At 38.6% G+C, this 23,107-nt stretch overlaps 1 protein-coding gene across 1 annotated transcript in view; it reads left to right on the top strand.

Annotated features, from left to right (window-relative positions):
• Nucleotides 1-693: 693 nt before the first annotated feature.
• Nucleotides 694-23,107, top strand: part of LOC129361702 (collagen alpha-4(IV) chain-like) — a 25,367-nt gene continuing 2,953 nt past the window's right edge. Inside the window, exons 1-39 of the mRNA XM_055032722.1 lie at nucleotides 694-731; nucleotides 3,002-3,073; nucleotides 3,218-3,352; nucleotides 3,522-3,566; nucleotides 4,065-4,181; nucleotides 4,488-4,553; nucleotides 4,703-4,738; nucleotides 4,867-4,929; nucleotides 5,018-5,053; nucleotides 5,134-5,166; nucleotides 5,261-5,353; nucleotides 5,478-5,522; nucleotides 5,605-5,685; nucleotides 5,769-5,813; nucleotides 5,900-5,953; nucleotides 6,305-6,368; nucleotides 7,206-7,304; nucleotides 7,550-7,711; nucleotides 7,965-8,054; nucleotides 10,555-10,706; nucleotides 10,803-10,875; nucleotides 11,061-11,167; nucleotides 11,395-11,578; nucleotides 11,675-11,746; nucleotides 11,890-11,994; nucleotides 12,123-12,341; nucleotides 13,028-13,192; nucleotides 13,272-13,439; nucleotides 13,604-13,747; nucleotides 14,807-14,917; nucleotides 15,023-15,201; nucleotides 16,227-16,290; nucleotides 20,993-21,067; nucleotides 21,168-21,275; nucleotides 21,708-21,815; nucleotides 22,150-22,221; nucleotides 22,379-22,507; nucleotides 22,851-22,958; nucleotides 23,069-23,107. The exon at nucleotides 23,069-23,107 is cut by the window's right edge and continues 117 nt beyond it. Coding sequence (XP_054888697.1) covers nucleotides 714-731; nucleotides 3,002-3,073; nucleotides 3,218-3,352; nucleotides 3,522-3,566; nucleotides 4,065-4,181; nucleotides 4,488-4,553; nucleotides 4,703-4,738; nucleotides 4,867-4,929; nucleotides 5,018-5,053; nucleotides 5,134-5,166; nucleotides 5,261-5,353; nucleotides 5,478-5,522; nucleotides 5,605-5,685; nucleotides 5,769-5,813; nucleotides 5,900-5,953; nucleotides 6,305-6,368; nucleotides 7,206-7,304; nucleotides 7,550-7,711; nucleotides 7,965-8,054; nucleotides 10,555-10,706; nucleotides 10,803-10,875; nucleotides 11,061-11,167; nucleotides 11,395-11,578; nucleotides 11,675-11,746; nucleotides 11,890-11,994; nucleotides 12,123-12,341; nucleotides 13,028-13,192; nucleotides 13,272-13,439; nucleotides 13,604-13,747; nucleotides 14,807-14,917; nucleotides 15,023-15,201; nucleotides 16,227-16,290; nucleotides 20,993-21,067; nucleotides 21,168-21,275; nucleotides 21,708-21,815; nucleotides 22,150-22,221; nucleotides 22,379-22,507; nucleotides 22,851-22,958; nucleotides 23,069-23,107 — 3,736 coding nt within the window. The 5' untranslated portion in view covers nucleotides 694-713. The remainder of the gene's footprint in view (nucleotides 732-3,001; nucleotides 3,074-3,217; nucleotides 3,353-3,521; nucleotides 3,567-4,064; nucleotides 4,182-4,487; nucleotides 4,554-4,702; nucleotides 4,739-4,866; nucleotides 4,930-5,017; nucleotides 5,054-5,133; nucleotides 5,167-5,260; nucleotides 5,354-5,477; nucleotides 5,523-5,604; nucleotides 5,686-5,768; nucleotides 5,814-5,899; nucleotides 5,954-6,304; nucleotides 6,369-7,205; nucleotides 7,305-7,549; nucleotides 7,712-7,964; nucleotides 8,055-10,554; nucleotides 10,707-10,802; nucleotides 10,876-11,060; nucleotides 11,168-11,394; nucleotides 11,579-11,674; nucleotides 11,747-11,889; nucleotides 11,995-12,122; nucleotides 12,342-13,027; nucleotides 13,193-13,271; nucleotides 13,440-13,603; nucleotides 13,748-14,806; nucleotides 14,918-15,022; nucleotides 15,202-16,226; nucleotides 16,291-20,992; nucleotides 21,068-21,167; nucleotides 21,276-21,707; nucleotides 21,816-22,149; nucleotides 22,222-22,378; nucleotides 22,508-22,850; nucleotides 22,959-23,068) is intronic.

The raw sequence follows: 23,107 nt of genomic DNA, 5'->3' as shown, positions 1-23,107 counted from the left end.
TTTTGTAGACACTCTGTTTTTAGGGGGGAGTTCCTCACTTTTTCACACAGGTCACTGTGTGAAAAATTTTTCGGGTTGTTTACGTGAAATGTTCTGTAGGTCTATTTACTTAGATACAAACAATCTTCTGGTCTGTTTATTCAGATATTCCACACATCTGCTTGCTATTAAAACAGGCCACTGTGTGCTTACAAATCCTGTGAGCACACAGTGCTCACAGGATGCGATCACAACTGTTTGCGATCACAACTTTGCATAGCAACTGTTTGCGATCACAACTTTCTGACTGTATTCAGTGAATTTTACTGCACAAATATTGTGTCACTTTAACTGATTTATGTGTTATTTTTTTGTGAGACACTTTTTCATAAGGAATAGAGCACCTGTTAATATTCTTTGAACACAATACACAAATGCTTGGATCTATGTGACTGCGAATCTCTTACCTTGGCTTAATGTGCCTCTATAAGTAAAATTAAGCAATTATTGGTAATAATATAAGCTGATTTACCGAGGCATGTAGTCTTTAAATTGGTGGACTAAGGAGCTTTGTGGTGTAGCTCTAGTACACTTGTGTTTTCAGCTGCTTTTAATTTTACACAAACAAAGACAAACAGACAGTCATACAATTTTACAAAATAAAAATAATTGCTACATTGATTAATTTATTCTCTGATTTATTTCACAGGTTGTTCATTTTCCTGGTCATCCATATGCAGCTGCTCAAAGCAGTAAGATTCTATGACTTAACAGTTATTTTATGAACATTTTAAATATTTTAATATGTAAAAGTAAAAGGAAAGGAAGGTATTCAGGGTCCAATGGGACAAAGAGGACAAGTTGGGCCTCCAGGGGAGAAGGGAACAGTGGGAGCAGCAGGATCACATGGCCTGTAGGGGCCAAAAGGAGACTGTGCTGGTGTTCAGATGGAAGTCTGACGGTTTAGTTATAATAGCAGAGGCCAAGAAATTCATGTAGAATGTTACAAGATTTAGCAGGAATATTGCAAATCAAATAAGTTTGTCAGTGATGTGTAGTTGCCTTGTTTTTAAAAATGTCCAATAATTTCATGATAAAAAACAAATGATCATAGACTATTTTTATTTTTGTAACATTAGTACTTAATTGTATATGTTTCCTGGCCATTTTGTTTGATAAGAAAAATTACAGATATCATTTTACATTTGGAAATTCAAATTCAGATTGCTTGAAAATTATTGGAGAACACAGGTGTGCCCTGTTTTACTCAAACTAGTGTATTCATTACATACTATAATGTCATATTTGGCCCTGTAATATATTTTTATCAGCTATAATAATCCATAGCGTGTATTTTCAAACTGAAAATCTATGAATCTCTGTGCTGTATGTAAAACAAAAAACAAGTCAATGTTGATTTGAGTACTGAAAGTAGTTAGCTGTCTAGGTTTAAATATGAGTCTTGCATAGAAGTACAATTTAAAGTTCTATTTCTCACTTTCTGTACACTTCTCACTTTCTGTACACTTTGTCACTCCCATTTCTGTCTCTGCAGTTTCCAGAATAAAGTTTACATTTGTATTTCACAAACAACATTTTGTCACAGTGACACAAAAGAACGCTGTTATTTACTGATCTGTATACATGCATGTTAATTCTATTTATCTCTCGGCTTCGCATACTGTCTCTCTCCTAGTCTGATAGCTGTTTTTAGACCTTATGTCATTTGTTTGCACAAAGAATCCTTGGTGCAACTGATGCACCTAAAGGCCTGAACTCTGTGTATGAGTTTTTATGTGTTTCTAACATGTGTTGTCCAAAATTTTGAGTTTTTTACAGCACAAAATGCTGTAAATTAGCAAGTCTTTCATGGATAAAGGATGGGTGCCATTTATAAATATTTAGTTGGTTATTAAAGTACTAATAGAATATGTAATCATAGCATTTTAAAATCAAACATCTTTATTTAGCTGGTTGACTAGTGTTACAGTTATACTCATCCCACTGCCTAAAAACATGTGGGTTATGTTAATTAGCCATTGCAATTTGACTGTGTATAAATTTTGTATTTTTTTTTCCTACTTTAGTAAATGTAAGCGTTAGTCTGCCTACATAACTTTATTGTGTTTAAATTGCGCTTGGCTTTATCTACAGATGAAAGTAGAATCAATGATAGCACAGTAAACTAAATTGACAAATTGGTAGACCAATAATTTATTTTATTCTTGTAATTGTAAGAGACATTTAATAAAATTAATTTATCGCATACGTACCACAGCAGTAGTTTGTCACAAAGACAGACAGTTGTTAAAAATAATGATAGTGTGCAAGTGATTCACTTCAGTTTCTCACTCAGCAAACTCTTCATGTTGACTTTGTGCCCTTTAGATGGAAAACTGATTATCTAAAAAATAAAATCACTTCAAGAATTAAGAGAATAACTAACTAACAATAAATATTTCTCTTGACCGGTTGAAAAAGTCTGCAAAGATCTAAAACAAAGCATCACTTTACTGAAGGGAAACCATTTATTCCCTCAGTATAAAGTACAATATTGCAATTGGTTTTACCATGCTGACCTTTTCTGATCCACTAAACCAAAACTAAAATTCTTCATTGTGGAGATATGTAATCTTCTCAGCACATTGCCATGGAAATTTAGAGAAAAACGTAAATGGTTAACAGATTTATAAATAACTGTTCATTGCAGGTGGCATACACACCGAAATATTTAGGAACTTTTAAGAAAACTTTGTGGCAAAGATATCTATCCTGTATGAAACTCCCACAACACACACACCTGGGTGCTGGTGGGAATATTTGTGAACATGGGAGAATGAAAAGCTCAGCACAAACAAATTTGCAGCAAGGTCAGTGTTCTCGTATCTATTCAGGTATGTCTGGGAACACTGATGTATCTTAGAGTTATCTGTAATGTTTCCTGGTAGTGGAGGACAACACAGTCAGGACTTCTCCATCTGCAAAGTTTACAGCTCACAAAAAACTGTCTGTGTTTTTTAAGGGGAACATTGAAGGCCCATGTCAAGGCAGAGATTGCTCTAAGTGTTTGTGTCATCCTGCTAAAGGTGCAAGGGTAAGAAACAAGGGTAATGTTTTTCCTCACCAAATTAAAACAATTTCCATTTTGTCTCATACTGATGGACATATAATATTGCACACATTGTATTTGCATTAATTTATCATATTAAAACATTGATACATTTTATTTATTTTGAAGGGACCTCCAGGGAAGCCAGGAAAGCCAGGTATTCAGGGTCCAATGGGACAAAGAGGACGAGTTGGGCCTCAAGGGGAGAAGGGAACCGTGGGAGCAGCAGGATCACATGGCCAGCAGGGGCCAAAAGGAGACCGTGTTAGTGTTCAGATGGAAGTCTGACATTTTAATTATAATAGCAGGGGCCAAGAAATCAACGTTGAATGTTGCAAGATTTAGCAGCAATATTGGAAATATTTATCAAAATAGATTTATCAGTGGTGTTGTGTAGTTATATTGTTTTTAAAAATGTAATTGTATGTTTCAGGGTTTGACTGGTGTTCCCGGTTTCACGGGACATGAAGGATTTCCTGTGAGTTTGTTTCTTCATGTGCTTACCACTACCAAGAGTCAATATTCTAACGATATCCTTCAAAATGAGCAGCATGGAGACAATTTTCAAAATTTGTATAAGTTCTTGCTGAGTTGAATGCTTCTTTCTTCCCTCTTTATGTTAAAATGAAATTAGATTTTTCCTTTGATCACTGTGTTGGAGATTTTTGCTTGTTGTTATCTATCATGTGGTGTTTTCAGTCCCTGCCTTACTAGTTTATGGTTAATCCAGCTCTGGTTGATGTGAGTGTTTTTGCGACCTCTAGTGGAAACTTGTAAAGAACACTTAGAAAATGTTAACTTGATTTTCTCCACTGCTCATAAATATGCCAAGGCTTAGACTTCACTTTTGCAATCGTACTCTACACAGCACTGAAAGTAAATGTTGTAGCATTCCTATTTAGTGCCAATTAGGCCTCGGATATGACTTCAACAACTTTTTAATTGTAATTTAACACCACTTCATTTTGCTCTTCAGGGCCACCCTGGAACAGGGGGTGAGCCTGGTTTACCAGGACTGGATGGCTGTAATGGAACAAGAGGTCAACCAGGACCAGATGGTCTGCCTGGACTGGATGGCCTCCATGGGCCACCTGTGAGTGCATATCAGTTATGAAGTTAGGGCAGGATTAGAGAAGCAACATGAACATAATACGCATACAAACAAATGAAAAAAATACTATGACATCTTAATAAGCACATGCCTTTTTTCATCCCGAGTTTATCTGACAGGCATTAAAAAAATACATACATAAGTATATACATACAAAATACATATATACAAAATACATACATAAGTATGTATTTTTTTAATGCATGTTGTTTTTTACAACATGCATTTCTTCCTTATCTTCTGAAACATGAGTATTTCTTATTTGAGCTTTTGCTGTCCTCTCATCAGGGACCAAAGGGTTCTAAGGGAAGCAAAGGAATGCCTAATTATACTGGTGCTCTTCCAGGTCCTCCTGTGAGTATTTCTATTCAGCAGCAGCTGTTCTCTGTCAGAAGTCTTGTTTTCTTAGCTTCAAAGTCTATATTGTAAGTCACTTGGAGTACAAGGTCCAGATTTTTACATTCCACTCCAAACTGCTTTTTCATTTCCTATTCTTGTTACAGGGTGAACGAGGTCGCGATGGAGATCAAGGTCAAACAGTAGGTTATAATTTTACTGTAAAGTTACAACTTTCCAAGGTTAGGCATTGTTTTTCTGTTAATTGTATAATTACAATGTATTTAGCATCAGATTAAATCTCTTCTGTTTATATCTTTCCTGAACTCAGGGAATCCCAGGGAAAATTGGGCCTAAGGGTCTTCGTGGCCTCCATGGACTTCGTGGGCCTCAGGTTAAACATCTTTATTTACATGTTTATGTCATATCTTTTGCTTCAGTGCTTCATTGCACAGGCATAAAATTATATTTGACTCTTTCAGGGTGTAGAGGGTTCTAAAGGTGTGAAAGGACCACCTGTAAGTAGCCCAATCATCTATGTCTGTTTTTTACAACTTTACACAAATAAACTGTCATTAAAGATCTGTTTGTCATGCAGGGTGACCCTGGAAGATCGCCTAGAGGTGAAATTGTAAGATATCATTCTCATGTTTGGTGATCGTTTATTCAGTGTCTTTTTCTGATTATACTGCATGCATGCGCTAATGTTTTACTCTAAACTCCAGGGTGAACAAGGCCCGCCTGGACCACCTGGCCCACCTGGACCGGAGGAACAGAAAGGATATCCTTCAGAATACTTTTTTCATAAGGGTGAGAAGGTAGCAAAAAAGTTCAAACTTTACTATTAAGTTCATTGGAGCTTTTATATAGTGGAATAGTTCTTGTAGAAACTTAAAAATTGTGCATTTTATAGCCGCATTTAAGTACTTTTTTGCCTTTCAGGGGAATAAAGGTCCTCCTGGACCATGTGGATCAAAAGGGCTTCGAGTGAGTGTTACATTTTCTTTCTTTTAGCTGTTAGTTGAGTGAAAAACAAAAAATAGTTTTTCGTTTTTTTTTTTCAAATTAGGGTATTGGAGGAGATATCCACAGTCCTAGTCAAATTGGATCTAAAGGAGAGAAGGGAATCCTGGGATTTCCAGGGGATAGGGTCAGTCAAGTAGATCATACTTCTAGTTGCTATAAAAAAAACCCAAACAAACATCTATTTAAAATCCTTGATGCAATTTTTAGGGTATTCCTGGACGGTCGGGTGGAGACGGATTGACCGGACAAGAGGTACACCTGGTGTATGTAGTATTAGACCCTCATAAAGCCTAGTTTGTACTTTCACTTCGATTACTGTGCACTGCTTTGGATTTTAGGGTGTCCCTGGAGACAAAGGACTTCCAGGGCTCAATGGAAGAATAGGAGAAAAGGTAAATTAAATAAAACATCCAATCAGTTTGCTGTGCAGTTGTAAAATAATTTTGTCAGTCTACAGAAATGTGGGATTAGTGCAAAGAATGATTAAAACTCACTAAAGGATGTTATTTTTAAAAGGTGCTTTCACCCATCAATGAGAATTTATTGAATGTAATGACATGTCAAAATAGGAAGAAAACATGCTTTTGTCATGTACTGCCCTCTGGTGGGTATTTAGTTATCTACCTATTTAATGTACAGTGTAAATGTAACAGCATAACCGTCTATTCCTCGATGATAGAATGTTTTTCAATTGTCCCATTAAGTTAGCAGTAATGTCTTTCATGTGTGTTTATCGTCTACAGGGTTGGCCAGGGGACCCAGGTCCCCCTGGTATTCCACAATTTCAAAACGGAGGTGCTGTGAGAGGTGAGACCAGATCAAGACCTGTTTTGGAGTTTTTCTATAAGAGTATCCAGTTGATGATAATTGCAGGCAGAAGAGAAAGAACCTAGAAGCTGTTTTGGAATTAAATGAGTATAAAATACTTTATTAGGACACTCAAATACCCCAGTCATTCCCATTCACATGCTGATGTTGGCAAGCTACTGGATTGTAGCCACAGTTGCCCTGAGGCAGTCCAACAGAAGCAAGGCTGCTCCACTAGTGCCATCAACTCTTCTGACCACCTTCAGCAGGCAAGTTGGGTGAAGAGCCTCGCCCAAGGACACAACAACAGAGATGGATGAGACATGGGCTCGAACTGGCAACCTGATTGTAGGTCGAACTGTCATCTCAGGGACTATTGCCCTGCATATTTTAGATGTGCCTTTGTTCCAGAACACCCTACTTACATGATTGCATAGCCTCCTCTTCAGCCGTCAGAAGCCTGTTAATCATTCGCTTATTCAAGTGGTGCAGAAGGAAAACACCTAAAACATACAGGACAGCAGTCCCTGAGGTCCAGAATAGAGAAACACTGCGCTAACATAAGATTAGATACAAGTTACAATAGCCTACAGGCTTAAATCACAAACAGAGGTCTTCTAACTCAGCAAAGAAAGTTACATGAAAATCTCTTATGTGCTCTCCAAGATTTTCACTAAGTAAATAATATAAAGAAAACTTAAAATTTAAGTAATTACATTGGAGCATGAGTTAATATGTATGATAAAGCTGAAAGACATTTTTGTCTTATTAGAAATATTATTGCCATACCCGATGCCTAAAATAACAGATTTGTTTTGTTCTGTTTAACCATGTAAGGTCCTGAAGGAGACCGTGGATATCCAGGTGCACGTGGTCTCCCAGGGGAGCCTGGGTACATGGGTATACCTGGCCCTCCAGGCCCACCAGGTTTACCAGGTCAGAGTTTACATATACATTCATTATTTATACCCAACTATCCTTACAGGGTTGAGAAGGTGTGGGGCGGGGTGTTTGGTACATAACTGAAGCGGAAATAGGGTGAAAAGTGGGGTACTCCTGGGACGGGTCACCAGTCCATTACTGGTCGAAAATTCAAACGCTCTCCTATGAATAACAGCTTAAACTGCAAGGATCGGACTTTCATCATGTGAGGTCTCACAAAATGTTCCTTTCCTCTCTAGAGGCACATGGCCGACCTGGTCAGTCAGGTGACCCTGGTGAAAAGGGTGAGAAGGGAGAACCAGGGACATATGATCCAAATGAAATACATTTCATTCGGGGACCAAAAGGAGTAAAAGGACAACCAGGAGAAAGAGGCCCCAATGGTTGCCCTGGTCCACAAGGTATTCAAGACTCCTTACATACATCAATCTTATATCTATAAATTCCTGTGCAAAACCTTCAGTGAGTCATTATTTTAAATAACTTTGTTTCTGCTTTGTTTGTGGTGATGGTGTGACATTCACACTGGGAACTGACCAGGATGTGGAGGTAATTCCTCTAAATACTAAAATACTCAAGTCATAAAATAAATAAATAAATCTTCTGTGTACATAATTTATGTTAGTCAACATGTGTTATTTGGTAATCCCTCAGATTATCACTGCGAGCCTGGTTCTCCAGGGGAACCTGGTGAAGATGGACCCAGAGGATTTTCTGGAAACAAAGGCCTAAAAGGAGTTAAAGGTAATTTGCTTCTCTGTATGTACACAGAAGCAGGAGCATTTTTCTGTCATTTTGCTGAACATGCTGACATCACAACATTTAGAGAAGTAAGATTGGTAGAATGCTGTATATATTCTTTGTAAAAAAAAAAAAAAAAAAAAAAAAAAGTTTTCCTATAAGCTTAATTTTATTAGCAATTAGGCAAGAAATTATGAACAGTAAAGTCTTTGTTAATTGGATTAACAAAGATAGTGGGAAAGAAAACTTCAGAGGATGCAAATTTTAAAATTGTATTCAGATAAGTACCAATATTATAATCAGCTCGTTAGTAGCTCTGTTGAGCTAAGTCACTGGTTGTTTGAAAAGTTCCATCTGAGGTGAAAAGGAGAGGCAAGTGAAGTCATAGTTTTGACAGCCGGTAGATATAATCTCTTTTGCAGATGATACGTTTTTCCTTTGGTGTGCCGGTGTCCTTAAGAAATTAAGTGATGTCCATGATTAGTGGAATCTGTTGAAATGTAGTTGGTTATCTTGAAGATTGGAGATAAAGTTCTACACTGAGGATATTCTTTGCACCCTACTATATTTCACAGATGTTTTTTTTTTTTATTTTCAACACTGAATGAGTCTGTTACAGGACTCTGACAGATATCTGGGGGACAGCAGTACGGGAGTATGGAAGTCAATATTTCACTGCTGCCGGAAAGTCCAGCTTCTAAATTAAATACAAGAAGCTATAGCAGTTTTTGCAGTCACTACTCATAAATGATTGAATGCTCTGCCACTTCAGATAAAAGGAGCACAAACCCTGGCCATTTTTAAATCTATGCACTTTCTTGCTTTCGCATTTATGTAAGGTTGTACAGCGCATTCACACAAACAATATATCATTTTTCCCCTACTTTTTTTTTCTTAATCACATTTATACTCATTTAAAATTTGTTTGCTGTATTTCTATATACTTACAATTGTGTGTATTTATGCACAGTACTTTAAGACAGTAAAGACACCTTACTGCCTGTTTGCATGTTTGTACAAACATTCTGTGGTTTGTTGTTCCTGAGGTTCATATTTCATGCACACAGTGAACAAAATAGTGCAATATGGGTTCATTTTAACCCAATTTGTGCACAATGATAATGTGAAAGGCTAAGCTAAAATAAATCTACACAACATTCTTTTGTGAGTGCTGTATGCAAGTGTTTGTCAGGATAGCTGAGATTAAGTCATCATTTGCTCAACTCTTTTCTCAGTAAACCAATCTTGATCCAAACAAGCAGGTGTGATAGAGCTAATATATGAGCGATTGGCTTTCTTAAAACACTCTGCAATGAAGAGTTAGTGCCACCAGACGATATTCACTGGAACACCTTAGCTATATTTTTTCTAGGTACTGAGATAATTATAATCAACTTAAGGCAAGTGTGGACAAGGCTGTCCAGAGGGATGAGAATCCTGCTAGGCCAGCTGCTTTACTCTGGTTGATTTTACACAAAGTGCATGATGAAATGAAGTTATTGCAGCTGTGTGGCTATGTTTGAGTGTGGCTTACTGGTTGCTCATTCCTATGATCACATAAATCTAAAAAAAAGATTAATTAATTGTCTGATAGAAAAATGTCTGTGAAGTTTGTGAAAGTGTGATTTAACTAGCTCCCATATAAGTGCAGCTTGAGATTAAAATATTATGAAATAGTTAAACATTTTTGTCTGTCATTTCAGAAAATGAAACTTATTACTTACTGATTGAAATATTTCAAGACTTTATTTCTTGTAACTTTGATGATTATGATGTAGTGTCTGACTGCACTTCATATTTCAAGTCTTCAGGGAGATATTTCCAGCCTTACTCTTAGAGTGAGAGAAAAAAAAAAGTAAGGAAGTTTTAATGTTTAAAGACATGCAGGGTTACAAGCTGCCACATAAGGAATGTGTGTGCAGAGTGTGCTATACATAGCTGAAGCTGTATGTTTAAAGGCAACCGAGCCAAATATGGGAATGAGGGTTTAGGTAAAGCCTTTCCGCAGGCTAGTCAAGCACAGTAGCATCATAGTCAGTGAATACGTTTTTGCTATTATTCTCAGCGTGGGCAGGTGCCAAGTCCTGCTGAAAAAAAGAATTAGGCATTTCCATAAAACTTGTCAGCAGGAAACAATACACTTAGTTAACTGGTAGATGGCTGTGTTGAATGTATGCTGCAGAAATACAGTGGTCCAACATCAGCAGATGATGTGGCCCCCCAAGTCATGGCTGACTGTGCAAACTTCTCTGGACATGAAGCAACATGGACTCCAAAAAGAGCACATGTCTTGACAAGACATGGTGGTGCAAAACTGTTTCCCTAATTAGCACAGAATTAACTGAGCTAATTAAGGAGACTTGTTTGCAAAACAAACAGAAAAAACAGAAGCAAGCCAAACACAGTGAAGAACAGGAATGAAGCACCAAGAAATTGTTAAAAGCCTTGGGTGAGATTTTTGTTACACTATGGTATTTATTAATTTGTCATTTCAATCCTGCAGGTTGTCCAGGGGAATGTAAATGTGTGCATGGTTTGAGGGTTGTTGGTCCACCTGGTCCACCTGGTTATCCAGGATCTCCAGGATTTCCAGGAGCTCCGGGACCTCAGGGGGACCCGGGACTGAGGGGAAATGATGGGCCAAGAGGACCAGATGTAAGGATAACATTCATCACTCACCAAATCTTGTGTCAAAAATTATATTCTATTTTGTAATCATAGAAAAATATTTAACATTTACCTTTCTTGCAGGGCGCACATGGTTTCACAGGTCTAAAAGGAAGAAAGGGTGAGAAAGGTGACACGTATGTGAGGGGTACTAAAGGTGAGTGTGCTTGATGTTCATGTGTATATCAAGTTCTTTTTCCTCCAATTTATTGTATGCAGCAGACATAGGAAGGCAAACACTGCATGTTTCCTGTTATTTAAAGTGAGACTTGATAAATCATAGGTATGGTACAATGGGTTTCATACAGATTCAACCACTGGATATACTTTTTTCTTTGGAAGGTGCAAAAGGGAACAAAGGAGAACCAGGATATGCTGGTCCTCCAGGAAGAACAGGCGAACCTGGAGAAGATGGTTTCCCTGGTCCAGTGGGAGAACCTGGTCCACCGGTAAGTATAAATTTGTTTCAAATGTTTATGTATAGTATAAGTAGTGATTTTCTAGGGCTTTGCTACTTTTAGATTACTCTCTGCTGAATTCTTGTTTTTACATCTACTCTAAATAGTACTATTTCAATGGATTCAAGGAAACTTTATTGTAATATACCGTAAAATAAGGATGCCATTTTTTAAGCCGCAGCTTGTTGCCTTTTTGATGCAAATCTATACGTTTGAAGGGTTCTGGATATGTGGGACGTCCTGGACCCAAAGGTTATCTGGGTCTTCCAGGGCCCAAAGGTTTCCCTGGCCTCCCTGGTCCCCCTGGTCTGGGATTTCCTGGCCTAAAGGGAGTACCTGGACTTCAAGGAAATCAAGGACTTCCAGGGCTTCCTGGAATACCAGGACGACCAGGTCCACCAGGTCAGATCTTACGTTGTGCTAAAACGGTTCTTTCATTTCTACTATAGCCAAAGTTTCTACATGAATATTCTACTTTTTTAAAAAAAAATTTACCAGGTGAAACAGAGCCATGCTGTCATGAAGGCCAAATTGGACCTCCAGGGCCTAAAGGAGCTCCGGGTTTACCAGGTAATTAATTTTTTAATTTAAGGCCAGAAGTACCAGGATGTTTTGTTTCTCACTTTTTTCTTGACAATGAATCAAATCATATTTGATCCACAAAAAATATTAATATTCAATGCATAAACTTGTGTTGAATTTTAAAATTTAAGGTGCTCAAGGTCAACCTGGAAGAGATGGCTATGTAGGAACTCCAGGTCAACGAGGACCTAAAGGTATAAAGGGAGATGATGGAGAAACTCTGACTGGACCACCAGGTACAATTCATATGAAAATAACTTCAATTTAAGCTTTTTGGAAGTTTTAGCATCAGTCTGAAATGACAAGTATTTGAATCACAACCTTGCCAACTATTTATTGAACCTGACTCTTTTTTTCCCCTGAGGATATATTGGTGCAAATGGAGATCCAGGGGACCGTGGTCCCCCTGGCATTAGCCTGGATGGCCCTGAAGGTCTACCTGGGTTACCAGGACCCCATGGAAGAAAAGGGGACCCAGGACACATCCTTTCAGCTTTACCAGGTCCAATTGGTGCTCCTGGACCACGAGGAGCTGTGGGTTCATACGGAATTCCTGGAATCCCTGGACATCCAGGATCACCAGGTGATTTAATGGGCCAGATGGGTATGACACATATCAGGAGTGCTGGTGAGATCTTTTGTGGGTCCTGAGGCAAGATGGCTACTTCTTTGTCTCAAAGACATCTACTCATCTGATTAATTATAGACCAGTGCCTGACAGGGTGGTGGAATCAAATGAGAAGGAAACAAATCACTTGTGTTAGTATTGGAGAGGCTAATGACTCCTTGGCTGGTCATCCACTTTAGACATGTACAATTTTCTTTAACGAAAACGAAAATTGTCAACATAAAATTTCTATTAGCAACATGGATTAGATGCATTGAGATGTCATTAGATAAAATTTACTTGTATCCAATGTGACATCAATGAATAGAAATAGTAAATGAATAGACTCCTTTTCATTTACCAGTGTCAGCCTCTGAGTAAATGCTGCCAGTTGCTCTGCTTCCTTTACTGATCCATCATTAATCAGATCAGTAGATGGTTTTGGTTTTGGAATAGATATAGCTTCCTGGACAAGGTAGTGGGTGAGCAATAATCTTAATTTTGGCCCTGATATTGTGTCATACATGGGAATACAATAATGCTTGCATCAAACGAGGCGTTTTAAATGGTAAATTTCAGAAAAATATTTACTTGTGTGAAACTTTATATTGTCTGTATACAATTGAACTCTTGACCAATTCTCTTGACCAATGGAATTTTAGGATTACAAGGCCCACCAGGACCCCAAGGTCGCAAGGGAGATCCTGGGGACAGTGGAGACCTTGGAGATACTGGTGTCCAAGGTCCACCATGTACTGTGTGTGAACTAGTAGGTGTGCCTGGACCTCCAGGACCTTCAGGCCGCCCTGGTGAACAAGGAGTGCCAGGTGGGCACTCAAGATCATTAATGATCTTGAGAAATACATATTTTCCCTAACTTTTTGCATATTTTGTAATCTTATAAAGGCTACCCTGGTCAGAAAGGTGTGAAGGGAGATGTTGGTTCACCTGGTCAAGGACAGAAGGGTTTTAAAGGTAACCCTGGTATTCCTGGGGCTCCTGGCCCAGCTGGACCAACAGGGGTTGTTGGTCCTCAAGGAGACCCTGGTGTTCCTGGCTTACAGGGACAGAAAGGTAAATCAATAGTGATTCAATGGCATGTAATTCTTCAGCAAATCCTATCTTCCATGTAAATTGTAACCCAACCCAAACAAGATTTTTGTTACTCCAAACAAGAAACAGCTTTAAAACATTTTTAAATGCTTCTGTTTAGAAAAATGCTGTGCTAATTTATTTAGGTGAAAAGGGCTTGCCTGGGAAGCCTGGGTCTAGAAGTATGCCTGGCAATCCTGGGCCTCCAGGGCAACCAGGTGAAAAGGGAGAAAGAGGTTTTCCTGGTCGTTATGGAAATACAGGCGATCCAGGATTTCCTGGTAAAAAAGGTAAACCAAAAAGAAAAAAAAAATTGTACATTTTTCCCTTCTTCATATTTTCTACAATTTATGTCTTGAGTGCATGAAATGAATGATCTTCTTTTGGATGCCTTTATGGCCTTGGATCAAATTAAAAAAAGACAAATTAAACCACCCTGGGACTTCAATGTACAATGCCATCCACTTGGAATTTTTTAAATAATTACTGACATAAACATTGACTCTTATAGCTTTTCAATTCAAGACAAACTACACCACTTCCTGTTTTGATACCTTTTTGTCTTATCCAATAAACAGATTAAATTCCCAATAATCAACAACTTTGTTTTAATTAACATATTTCCCAGACTATAAACTGCTCTGAAAAAAAAGCCATTATGAAGTTGATGGACTGTATTTATTTAAATATGATTAAACATGAAGGGGCCACATTTATGTTAACAAAATGACCTGGGGACACATGTCCAGTTACCTGCTTTCCAATTACTCACAGAAATTGTCAAATCTTGCTGATAATTTCTGAAACACTGAGGTCCATGCTCTGGTAGAGAGGCAGTTGCATTTCATGATTTGGTAACAGAAAGAAAGCACTAAGAAGATTTGCCTGCACATTTATTCATATTCCTCTCCTTGGCAACTGCCAGAGTGGATGAAGACTTAACTGCACCAGGGTAGCTTCTCCTGGCAGCATGTTCTTCAAGCACCCATCTGTGAACTGGGTACTTGAAGAATGTGCTGGCATCTTACTTTTAACATTATCTGATCATCTTTGTAAAGATGATCAGATAATATTTGTTCCTTGGTTAATGTCCGTCAGAATACATTAACATTTAATGAGCAATTTAAAAAAATATGTGTCATGAAGAGGAACACATGTAGGTCACACTGTATGCTACAAGACCATCAAAGGACTTTTATTCAAAGTCTACAGTAGTAATTAATTAATCAGACACATTTTTCTTTATTTGTTCAATGTGTATGTGAGCCATTGATTTAGTTCCAGTGTTGCTCTTTATTTACCTAATCTGAAAAATTTGAGGTTGTGTATGAGGTCTGTGATCTCCCCAGGCTCACCTGGACCCGTGGGACTCCCAGGATTATGTTCAATTGTCAACGTAACAAAAGGTCCTTCTGGATTTTCTGGAAGAAGGGGGCCTCCTGGTCAGACAGGGTTTGCAGGCAATGAAGCTTCAATTATAAAATTTCATCATGATATTTTACATTCCCCAATGTTTCAACCTGTGTCACATTGCATATTCTTTCAATATGTTACATCTCTTCCAGGATACAAAGGCAGCAAAGGCACGCCTGGTGATTTGGGGCCTGATGGATGGCCAGGATCACAAGGATTAAAAGGATTTGCTGGTATTCCAGGTAGAGAAGGATTATTAGGACTCCGTGGACTTCATGGGATTAAAGGGTTCCCAGGTCCAAGGGGGTATTCTGGAAATACTGGAGATCAGGTACACAATATTATCTAAAAAATTGAATAATGGGCTTTTAAGTTACAGTATCCAGTGGCGGCTGGTTCAGACGGGGTATTGCCTTCATTGATGTGGAGGGGCCGGGGGCAGGAATTTTAAAATAATCTACAAGGTTAAAAATGTATTTGTCTTTTTTACTTTATAGTGTGTATAACTATAATCTCAGTTATTTACAGAAATTTACCACCAACTAATTATCATCCGACAATGCATTTTCCCTAACAAACAGTCTCCTATCAGTTCTCCTTTGGGGTGCTTGACCTGCAGCCCAGAAATGCAGCTAACTAGCTACTCATGTGCTATTGCTGGGGAAAAATAATAGACATTTGGCCAGTCAGTATCGCTGACTTTAATATGTTATGCTTATGGAGCTAAATTAGTCTCAGAAAGATTCACAAAGGGTACCATTAGATTTGTATGCATACAATGAGATACACAAAAGTACAAGAAGATTTCTAAGTGTGGCACATAATTGGCAAACCTATAATACAATGCATGAATGCGTACCTCAGAATTTACTTATGTGTAAGCAGTTTGTAAAATTTACATGTTTCAAACTACACAAGTAGTGTAGTTTGCATACAAATTGGAAAATATGCTTGCATGTATTATGTGTTCATGTATCTGTCAACATGAGTGCACGGTTCAGATCGCCTGCGCTTTTGACTTTTGAGACTTTCTGACTACATCATCAGCAGTGAGCTTCTAGAAAAATCAATTTAGTATGGCAGCAATTATTTTGCTCATAATGTCAGTCCAAACAGGCATCTTATCTAATGCAACACTCAGCCTTAATTGTTCATCCCCAGAGTAAGTAGGCTATCTGAAAATGGCAATTTATGAGATTATGAAGATAAGGACAATCATGTCTTGGAACCCACAGATTGGTCACTAAGGCTTGAGTCTACAACTTCACAATAAAATACAGATTTCTTTGAAATATTAGACATTTTAGTATTTAGAATATTCTGTGTCCTAAATTACATGCTGCTGCTTTGTTGCAGGGAGATCCAGGGCCACCAGGACAAACTGGTATCCCTGGCCTCCCAGGATTTTTTGGTGTAAAAGGTAAGACATAAGGTTATGTGCTCTAATTCAGTGGTGGCGTCTTTACAGCTGAATTCATTTTGTGAAAAAAAGATAAATCTATTGCAGTATGTTATTTTCTGGGGCATATTAGAGTCTTGATCGTTGATATAAGAAAATATGTGTTTTCATTTTTTTAAATGTTGAAATAAGGAGTAATTTTGTTTAATGGTTAACGGAGAGGCCGTTATGCTGACCTCTGCTGTGTCTTCTGTGTACTGCAGTTGTGTTGTACTGTTCTGAAAAGGAAAATAAATGAACGCACGTTGAAACGCCTGTTCTCTTCAGGCTATGGGCCCAGAGTGTCGCTAAAAACCTTCTGTAATTGAAGTTTTTGAGTCGGATAAACGGAATTGTGGGATTCACAATGGATGATAAGATGTTTATCGACAAGCTGAATGGACCAGAGAACTGGGCAACGTGGAAGTTTCAAATGGAGCATTTGCTAAAGGCTAAAGGACTGTGGGGCATGCTAACGGAGACGGACATGCTAACTCCGGATGCTAGCACACAAGCTCGGGCAGAATTCGAGAGACGGAAAGAAAGAGCATTTTCTATGTTAGTGCTAAATGTGAGTACACCCCAGTTGTATTTGATAACAAGCTGTCAAACTCCAAAAGAAGCTTGGGACATGCTAAAAGGACATTTTGAGAGAGACACTTTAGCAAATAAACTGTTCTTGAAGAAGAAATATTTCAGATGTGAAATGAAAGAAAAGGACAGCTTAAATGATCATTTGAAACGAATGAAGGAACTGACTGATCAGCTAAGAGCAATAGGTGCTGTGGTTGAAGAGGAAGATCAGATTGTAACTCTCCTGGGTAGCTTACCACCAAGCTATGCTACGATAGTCACTGCTCTCAAAACAAAGATGGACAATTTGACATTGCAGTTTGTGCAGCAAGCATTAATCAATGAAGAGCAAAAAAGAGTAAATGTCAATGATGACTACAGTGTGGCTACATCAGGTGGTGGTGTATCAGCCATGTCAACACAAGTTTCCAGAGAAATGCAGGGCCATTCAAAAGTAGTGGGAGCTGAAGGACAGAGTTCATGGAGATGTTACAAGTGTGGCAAAGAAGGACACATAAAGCGTAACTGTCCAAGCTGGAAAAAACGAATAAAAAATCACAAAGCCAAAAATGCAGTGTGTGAAAATGAAGAAGATCCCTCTGAGAGTGCATTTGTTGCAGAAAATGCTAATCTAACTGAAGGACCAGGACAACATGAGTGGTTGATTGATTCTGGAGCATCAAAACACATGACCTGTGACAAAGAAATTCTTCAAAACTACCAGCAGTTTACAGAAACACAGTCTGTAAAACTGGGTGATGGCAGGGTGGTGGAAGCTCAAGGTTTCGGCATTGTTAAATTGAACATGAACTTCAAAATGAGTGATGCTAAACCCGCCACAATGTATGATGTGTTATACGTTCCAAAGTTGTCTGGAAATCTATTTTCAGTGGGAGCTGCAACAAGAAAAGGAAATACAGTGCAGTTCAAAAAATCTCAGTGCTACATACGTGGCAAGGATGGAACTCTTAAAGGAATGGGAACACAAAGATCTGATGGACTGTACCAGTTGAATCTTAAAGGATCTTCACCAGTCTGTCATGGTGCATCAAGTGCATCAGTAACAGCTAGTCTGTGGCATCAGCGCCTGGGTCACACCACCAAACTAAAGAAGTTAGGAGATTTGGTGAATGGAGTGAAATTCTCTGCAGACAAAGAGCTTCCTTTCTGTGAAGCCTGTGTGGATGGCAAGCTCACAAGACAGCCATGTAAAGCAGTGGGAGAAATCCGTTCCAAACGTAAGCTGCAACTGATCCATAGTGATGTCTGTGGACCCATGCAGACAGAATCCATAGGTGGGTCAAAATACTTTGTAACTTTCATTGATGACTTTTCTCGCTGTTGTAAGGTTTACTTCATGAAACATAAAAGTGAAGTCTTAAGCAAATTCAAGGAGTTTGAGAGAACATTCTCTAATGAGTGTGGACACAAAGTTGCAAGACTGAGATCAGATAATGGTGGGGAGTACATTTCAAGTGAGTTTCAAGAATATTTGAAAGCTCAAGGTATCCACCATGAGATGTCTGTACCTCATACACCTCAGCAAAAATGGAGTTGCAGAAAGAAAAAACAGGACATTGGTTGAAGCAGCTAGAAGCATGTTGTCACATGCTAAGCTACCAAAAATGTACTGGCTGAAGCAGTAGCAACAGCAGCCTACATACAAAACAGATTGCCGACATCTGTTCTGAAGCAAGAGACACCGTACCAACGATGGTCTGGTAAAAAACCTGACATGAGCCATGTGAGAGTGTTTGGTTGTGTTGCCTATGCACATGTTCCAGATGTTCAAAGACGAAAACTTGACAAGAAAGCTGTAAAACTCAGGTTTGTGGGATATGCAAACAACGCAAAAGGATATCGTCTGTTTGATGAAGAAAAAGGAGATTCTGATTCGAAAAGATGTCATCTTTAATGAGTCTGACTTTGACTGGAGACAGAAGGACGAAGTTTCCTGTCCAGAGAAAGAGATGGTTACCATCACAGAAAGAAAAAGAAACACTGATGATGTTACTGTTGAGGAAACTACTAAAAGAGGAAGCAGAATCAGAAGGGCTCCAAAGAGATATGGATATGACGAGTTTGCAGATATGGTGACTGTTGACCATTATGCTAGTGTGTGTTCGGTCACAGAACCAATCACACTGAAGGAAGCATTAAAGAGTCCAAATGCAAAAGAATGGCAAGAAGCGGCTGATTTGGAATACCAGTCACTGGAAGAAAATGAAACATGGGATCTGGTGAAACTACCAAAGGACAAAGAGGTCATTGGGTCAAGATGGGTGTTCAAAGTCAAGCATCAAAGTGATGGAGATGTGGAGCGATACAAGTGCAGACTTGTTGCCAAAGGCTACTCACAGCTATATGGTGCTGACTACTATGAAACATTTTCGCCTGTGGTACGTTTTTAGCTCAATTCGTACATTATTGTCCTTTGCCATCCAGAATAACCTACATGTACATCAAATGGATTTGTCACTGCATTCTTAAATGGACACCTAGAGGAAGAATATACATGGAACAACCTGAGGGACATCAAACCAGGTCAGGAGCATCTTGTATGCAAATTAAAAAAATCAATCTACGGATTAAAACAGTCTCCTCGTTGTTGGAACAAAGAGTTCACAACATTCATGTTGGACCTTGGATTTAAGCAGAGCAGCTCAGATCCATGTGTGTTTGTGAGGTTATCACAGGAGCTGGAGATAATTGCAGTTTATGTGGATGATCTGATGCTGATTACAGAGTCAACTGAAAGCATGGATGAGTTAAAATTGACTCTTCAAGAGCGCTACAAAATGAAGGACTTGGGTGAACTGTCCTACATCCTCGGCATCTCAGTTATTCAAGACAAAGAGAAAAACTGCATCTGTCTTCATCAGAAACAGCACATTGAAACCATTCTTAAGAAATACGGGATGGATAAAGCTAATCCTGTTGCAACCCCTGCTGACATCAGGGTAAAGCTGAAAAAGGATGATGGTGTCAGTAATCCTGTCGATCCAAGCATATCAGTCTATGGTTGGAAGTCTACTGTATGCTGCGATGACAACAAGACCGGACATAGCACAAGCAGTGAGTGCAGTGTCAAGTTCAATGCAAATCCAAATACTGCACATCTGACGGCTGTGAAGAGGATTCTTCGATACCTAAAGGGCACGGTTAACCTTGCTCTAAAGTTTGACTGTGCAGGGAACAAAGATTTGATTGGTTTCTCTGATGCTGACTGGGCTGGAGATCTGGACGACCGCCATTCAACAACAGGCAACATATTTCTACTCAGTGGAGGAGCAGTGAGCTGGCTGAGCAAAAAACAAGCAACGGTTGCACTTTCAACAGCAGAAGCTGAGTATGTTGCTCTCAGTCAAGCAGCTCAAGAAGGTACCTGGCTGAGAAGATTACTGAATGATCTTGGAATGGTCACAAAGCCTACAGTGATTCTGGAGGACAACCAAGGAGCCATTGCAATAGCAAAATCCGGTGGACCATTCAAGAACCAAGCACATAGACATTCGTTACCATTACATTCGGGAGTGTGTGCAGGATGGTGAAGTCAAATTAGAATATTGTCCAACTGATAAGATGAAGGCAGATATCTTGACAAAACCTCTTGCAAGACAGAAGTTTGAAAATTTCAGAAGAGATTGGACTTTTTCCAATATAAATCTGTGGTAGAATGTCTTGCTTTGTAGTGTTCATTAAAAAGTTAACAATGTTTTTTTGTTAAGTATAGCAAGACGAAAAGTAAACCATAAACAGAAAAAAGGTTGAGTTAAAAGTATTTCAGCACTTTCTTGTGTCTTAATACCATTAAAGAAAATTAAGTGGGTGTTGAAATAAGGAGTAATTTTGTTTAATGGTTAACGGAGAGGCCGTTATGCTGACCTCTGCTGTGTCTTCTGTGTACTGCAGTTGTGTTGTACTGTTCTGAAAAGGAAAATAAATGAACGCACGTTGAAACGCCTGTTCTCTTCATTAAATTCCCAAGTGTTGGTATAAAAACTCTCTACACATATCACATTAGTAATCATAAATGGTTATACAGTTATACAGATGCGGCATATTTCCATCCCTAAAAATCTTATAGATAATTCTAATAAATCTGTTTTAGGTAATAAAGGGCAATCCTATGGAAGACCTGGCCCACAAGGACTCAAAGGATTACCCGGGGAGGTTGGGCCCAGTGGTAAATCCATGACTGAAAAACAGAATGCCTAAAAACTTTATTCTAACTATAATTACAACTTAACAAAATTGCAGCTTAAAACCAAGTTTATTTTATCTAGCACTTAGAGGAAGTCCAGGGCATCCAGGTGACCCAGGACCCAGGGGAAGGCAAGGGCAACCTGGACATCCAGGGATTGCTGGGGAAACCGGAAGACAAGGAGGGCCAGGTGACTGCCACTAAAAATTGCGATAAGAATTTATACAACACAAAGTTGGTGCAATGATAAAAAAAATAAACGTGTTATAGTAAACACTTTCTACATGTGTGTGCTCTTGTCCTTGTAATTATATGTGTTATTTCTTTCAACAGACTTGTTTTGTTTCATTCATGCTCAGTTGTTCATCCTATTGATAAAGAATTCCCTATTCCCTTGCTTCCCTTCTACATGAAATAAAGACATTAATGGATTAATTTATTATGCATTGTACTTTAAAAAGTAAGATGTATTTAATTGTGTTGGTCCTCACCATATATAAATCATGTTTTTAAAGAGAGAATTAATGAAACTCATCTTGAAGCAAAAGCAACCCAAAAAATCCAATCCTTCAGATTATGTTAGCTTGCTGTCTTGACCTTGTCATTATATGTGCATTCTTAGGCTTTCCTGGGTCCCGAGGTCTACTGGGGCGTCAAGGCATTAGAGGTCCTCCAGGTGATGAAGGAGTTGTGGGACCACCTGGCCCCCCTGGCCCGAGGGGCAATCCAGGTGCAGTAATTTTTAAAAAGCATCACTAACTGATCATACACATGCTGAATGGAGACATTGTGATTACTTATTGTGGCCATCATGTAATTTCTTTAAGTTTTTTTGCCAAATACAGATCACATCAAATAACACTGAAGTGTTATCTGTTTTTCCTTCTCGATAAAATTCAGATGAGGATTCCATTGGAGATAGGAAGTAAATGCTGTAAAAGGAAAATAAAAGCTAACATAGTGTTCATCAATGAGTTTTTGTTGCATTTAATGGAAGGGGAAATTATCTTTAGTGCCAGCCACACACAACAGCATGTGTTTATGTTCCCTCGTGATTTATTTAGGTCCACCTGGAACACCAGGTCTGGATGGATTGAATGGGCTGAGAGGTCCAAAAGGGATGAAGGGAGCAGATGGTAAGAAGAATGAGACACATAGAAACAACTGATAAAGACTACACTTAAATAGAAGAGCTCATGTATATTAAAATTTGTATTTTTCAATGATAAGTAAATCTCAAAATCAAAATTCAAAATACAGATACCATGTTATAACTGCCTTATTAAAATCTAGGTCAAGGCATTTCTGGACCTCGTGGACAAAATGGCTTACCTGGAGTCAAAGGCGTCCGGGGCATCTCAGGACCTGCGGGGGCAACGATTCCAGGGGTTAAAGGCCAAACTGGGGAACCTGGGAACACAGGTCTGAAATTCATTCTGTATTTACAGTGCCTAAAAACTATTCTAGCCTTTGAATGTTTAATCTTTTGATTGCTTTTATTTATTAATTTTGAGCAACAATAATTGATTATTATGAAAATAATTACAAACAAATTTTCTAATGTAAAAGTGAAAACAGTTTTCTCCAAAATAATGGCAATAAACAAGACGCATAACATGAAAAAAGCAATTACATAAATATGCACCCACTTCAGGTCAGTATTGAGTTGTGAAATTAGTTATTTCACTTTTGACATGGCCTCTTAGATTATAGTTTGCCTTTATTATCATGATCCAAGAGTGTGACTGTATGTTTTCTCCTGCAGGTTTTCCAGGAGAACCAGGAACACCTGGTAGATCTGGCGAAACCTGCCAAAACCCCCTTTATGGACCTCAAGGAGATAGAGGTTATGAAGGGCTCCCAGGACCCTCAGGTTACTATGTTTCGCTTGTTATATTCACAAGTTATGAACTTTATCTTTGAAAAAACTTAAGAGAAAAGAGGCTGTGAATTCACATCTGGGATTTGGAACTGATTTTTCAGGTCCTCCTGGTCCACCTGGGCCACCAGGTGGCAGCATTT

This window comes from Poeciliopsis prolifica, unplaced genomic scaffold, assembly GCF_027474105.1.
Source record: "Poeciliopsis prolifica strain line A6 unplaced genomic scaffold, Auburn_PproV2 SCAFFOLD008, whole genome shotgun sequence".
Lineage (NCBI taxonomy): Eukaryota > Metazoa > Chordata > Actinopteri > Cyprinodontiformes > Poeciliidae > Poeciliopsis > Poeciliopsis prolifica.
This window is presented reverse-complemented; position numbering and strand designations above follow the sequence as displayed.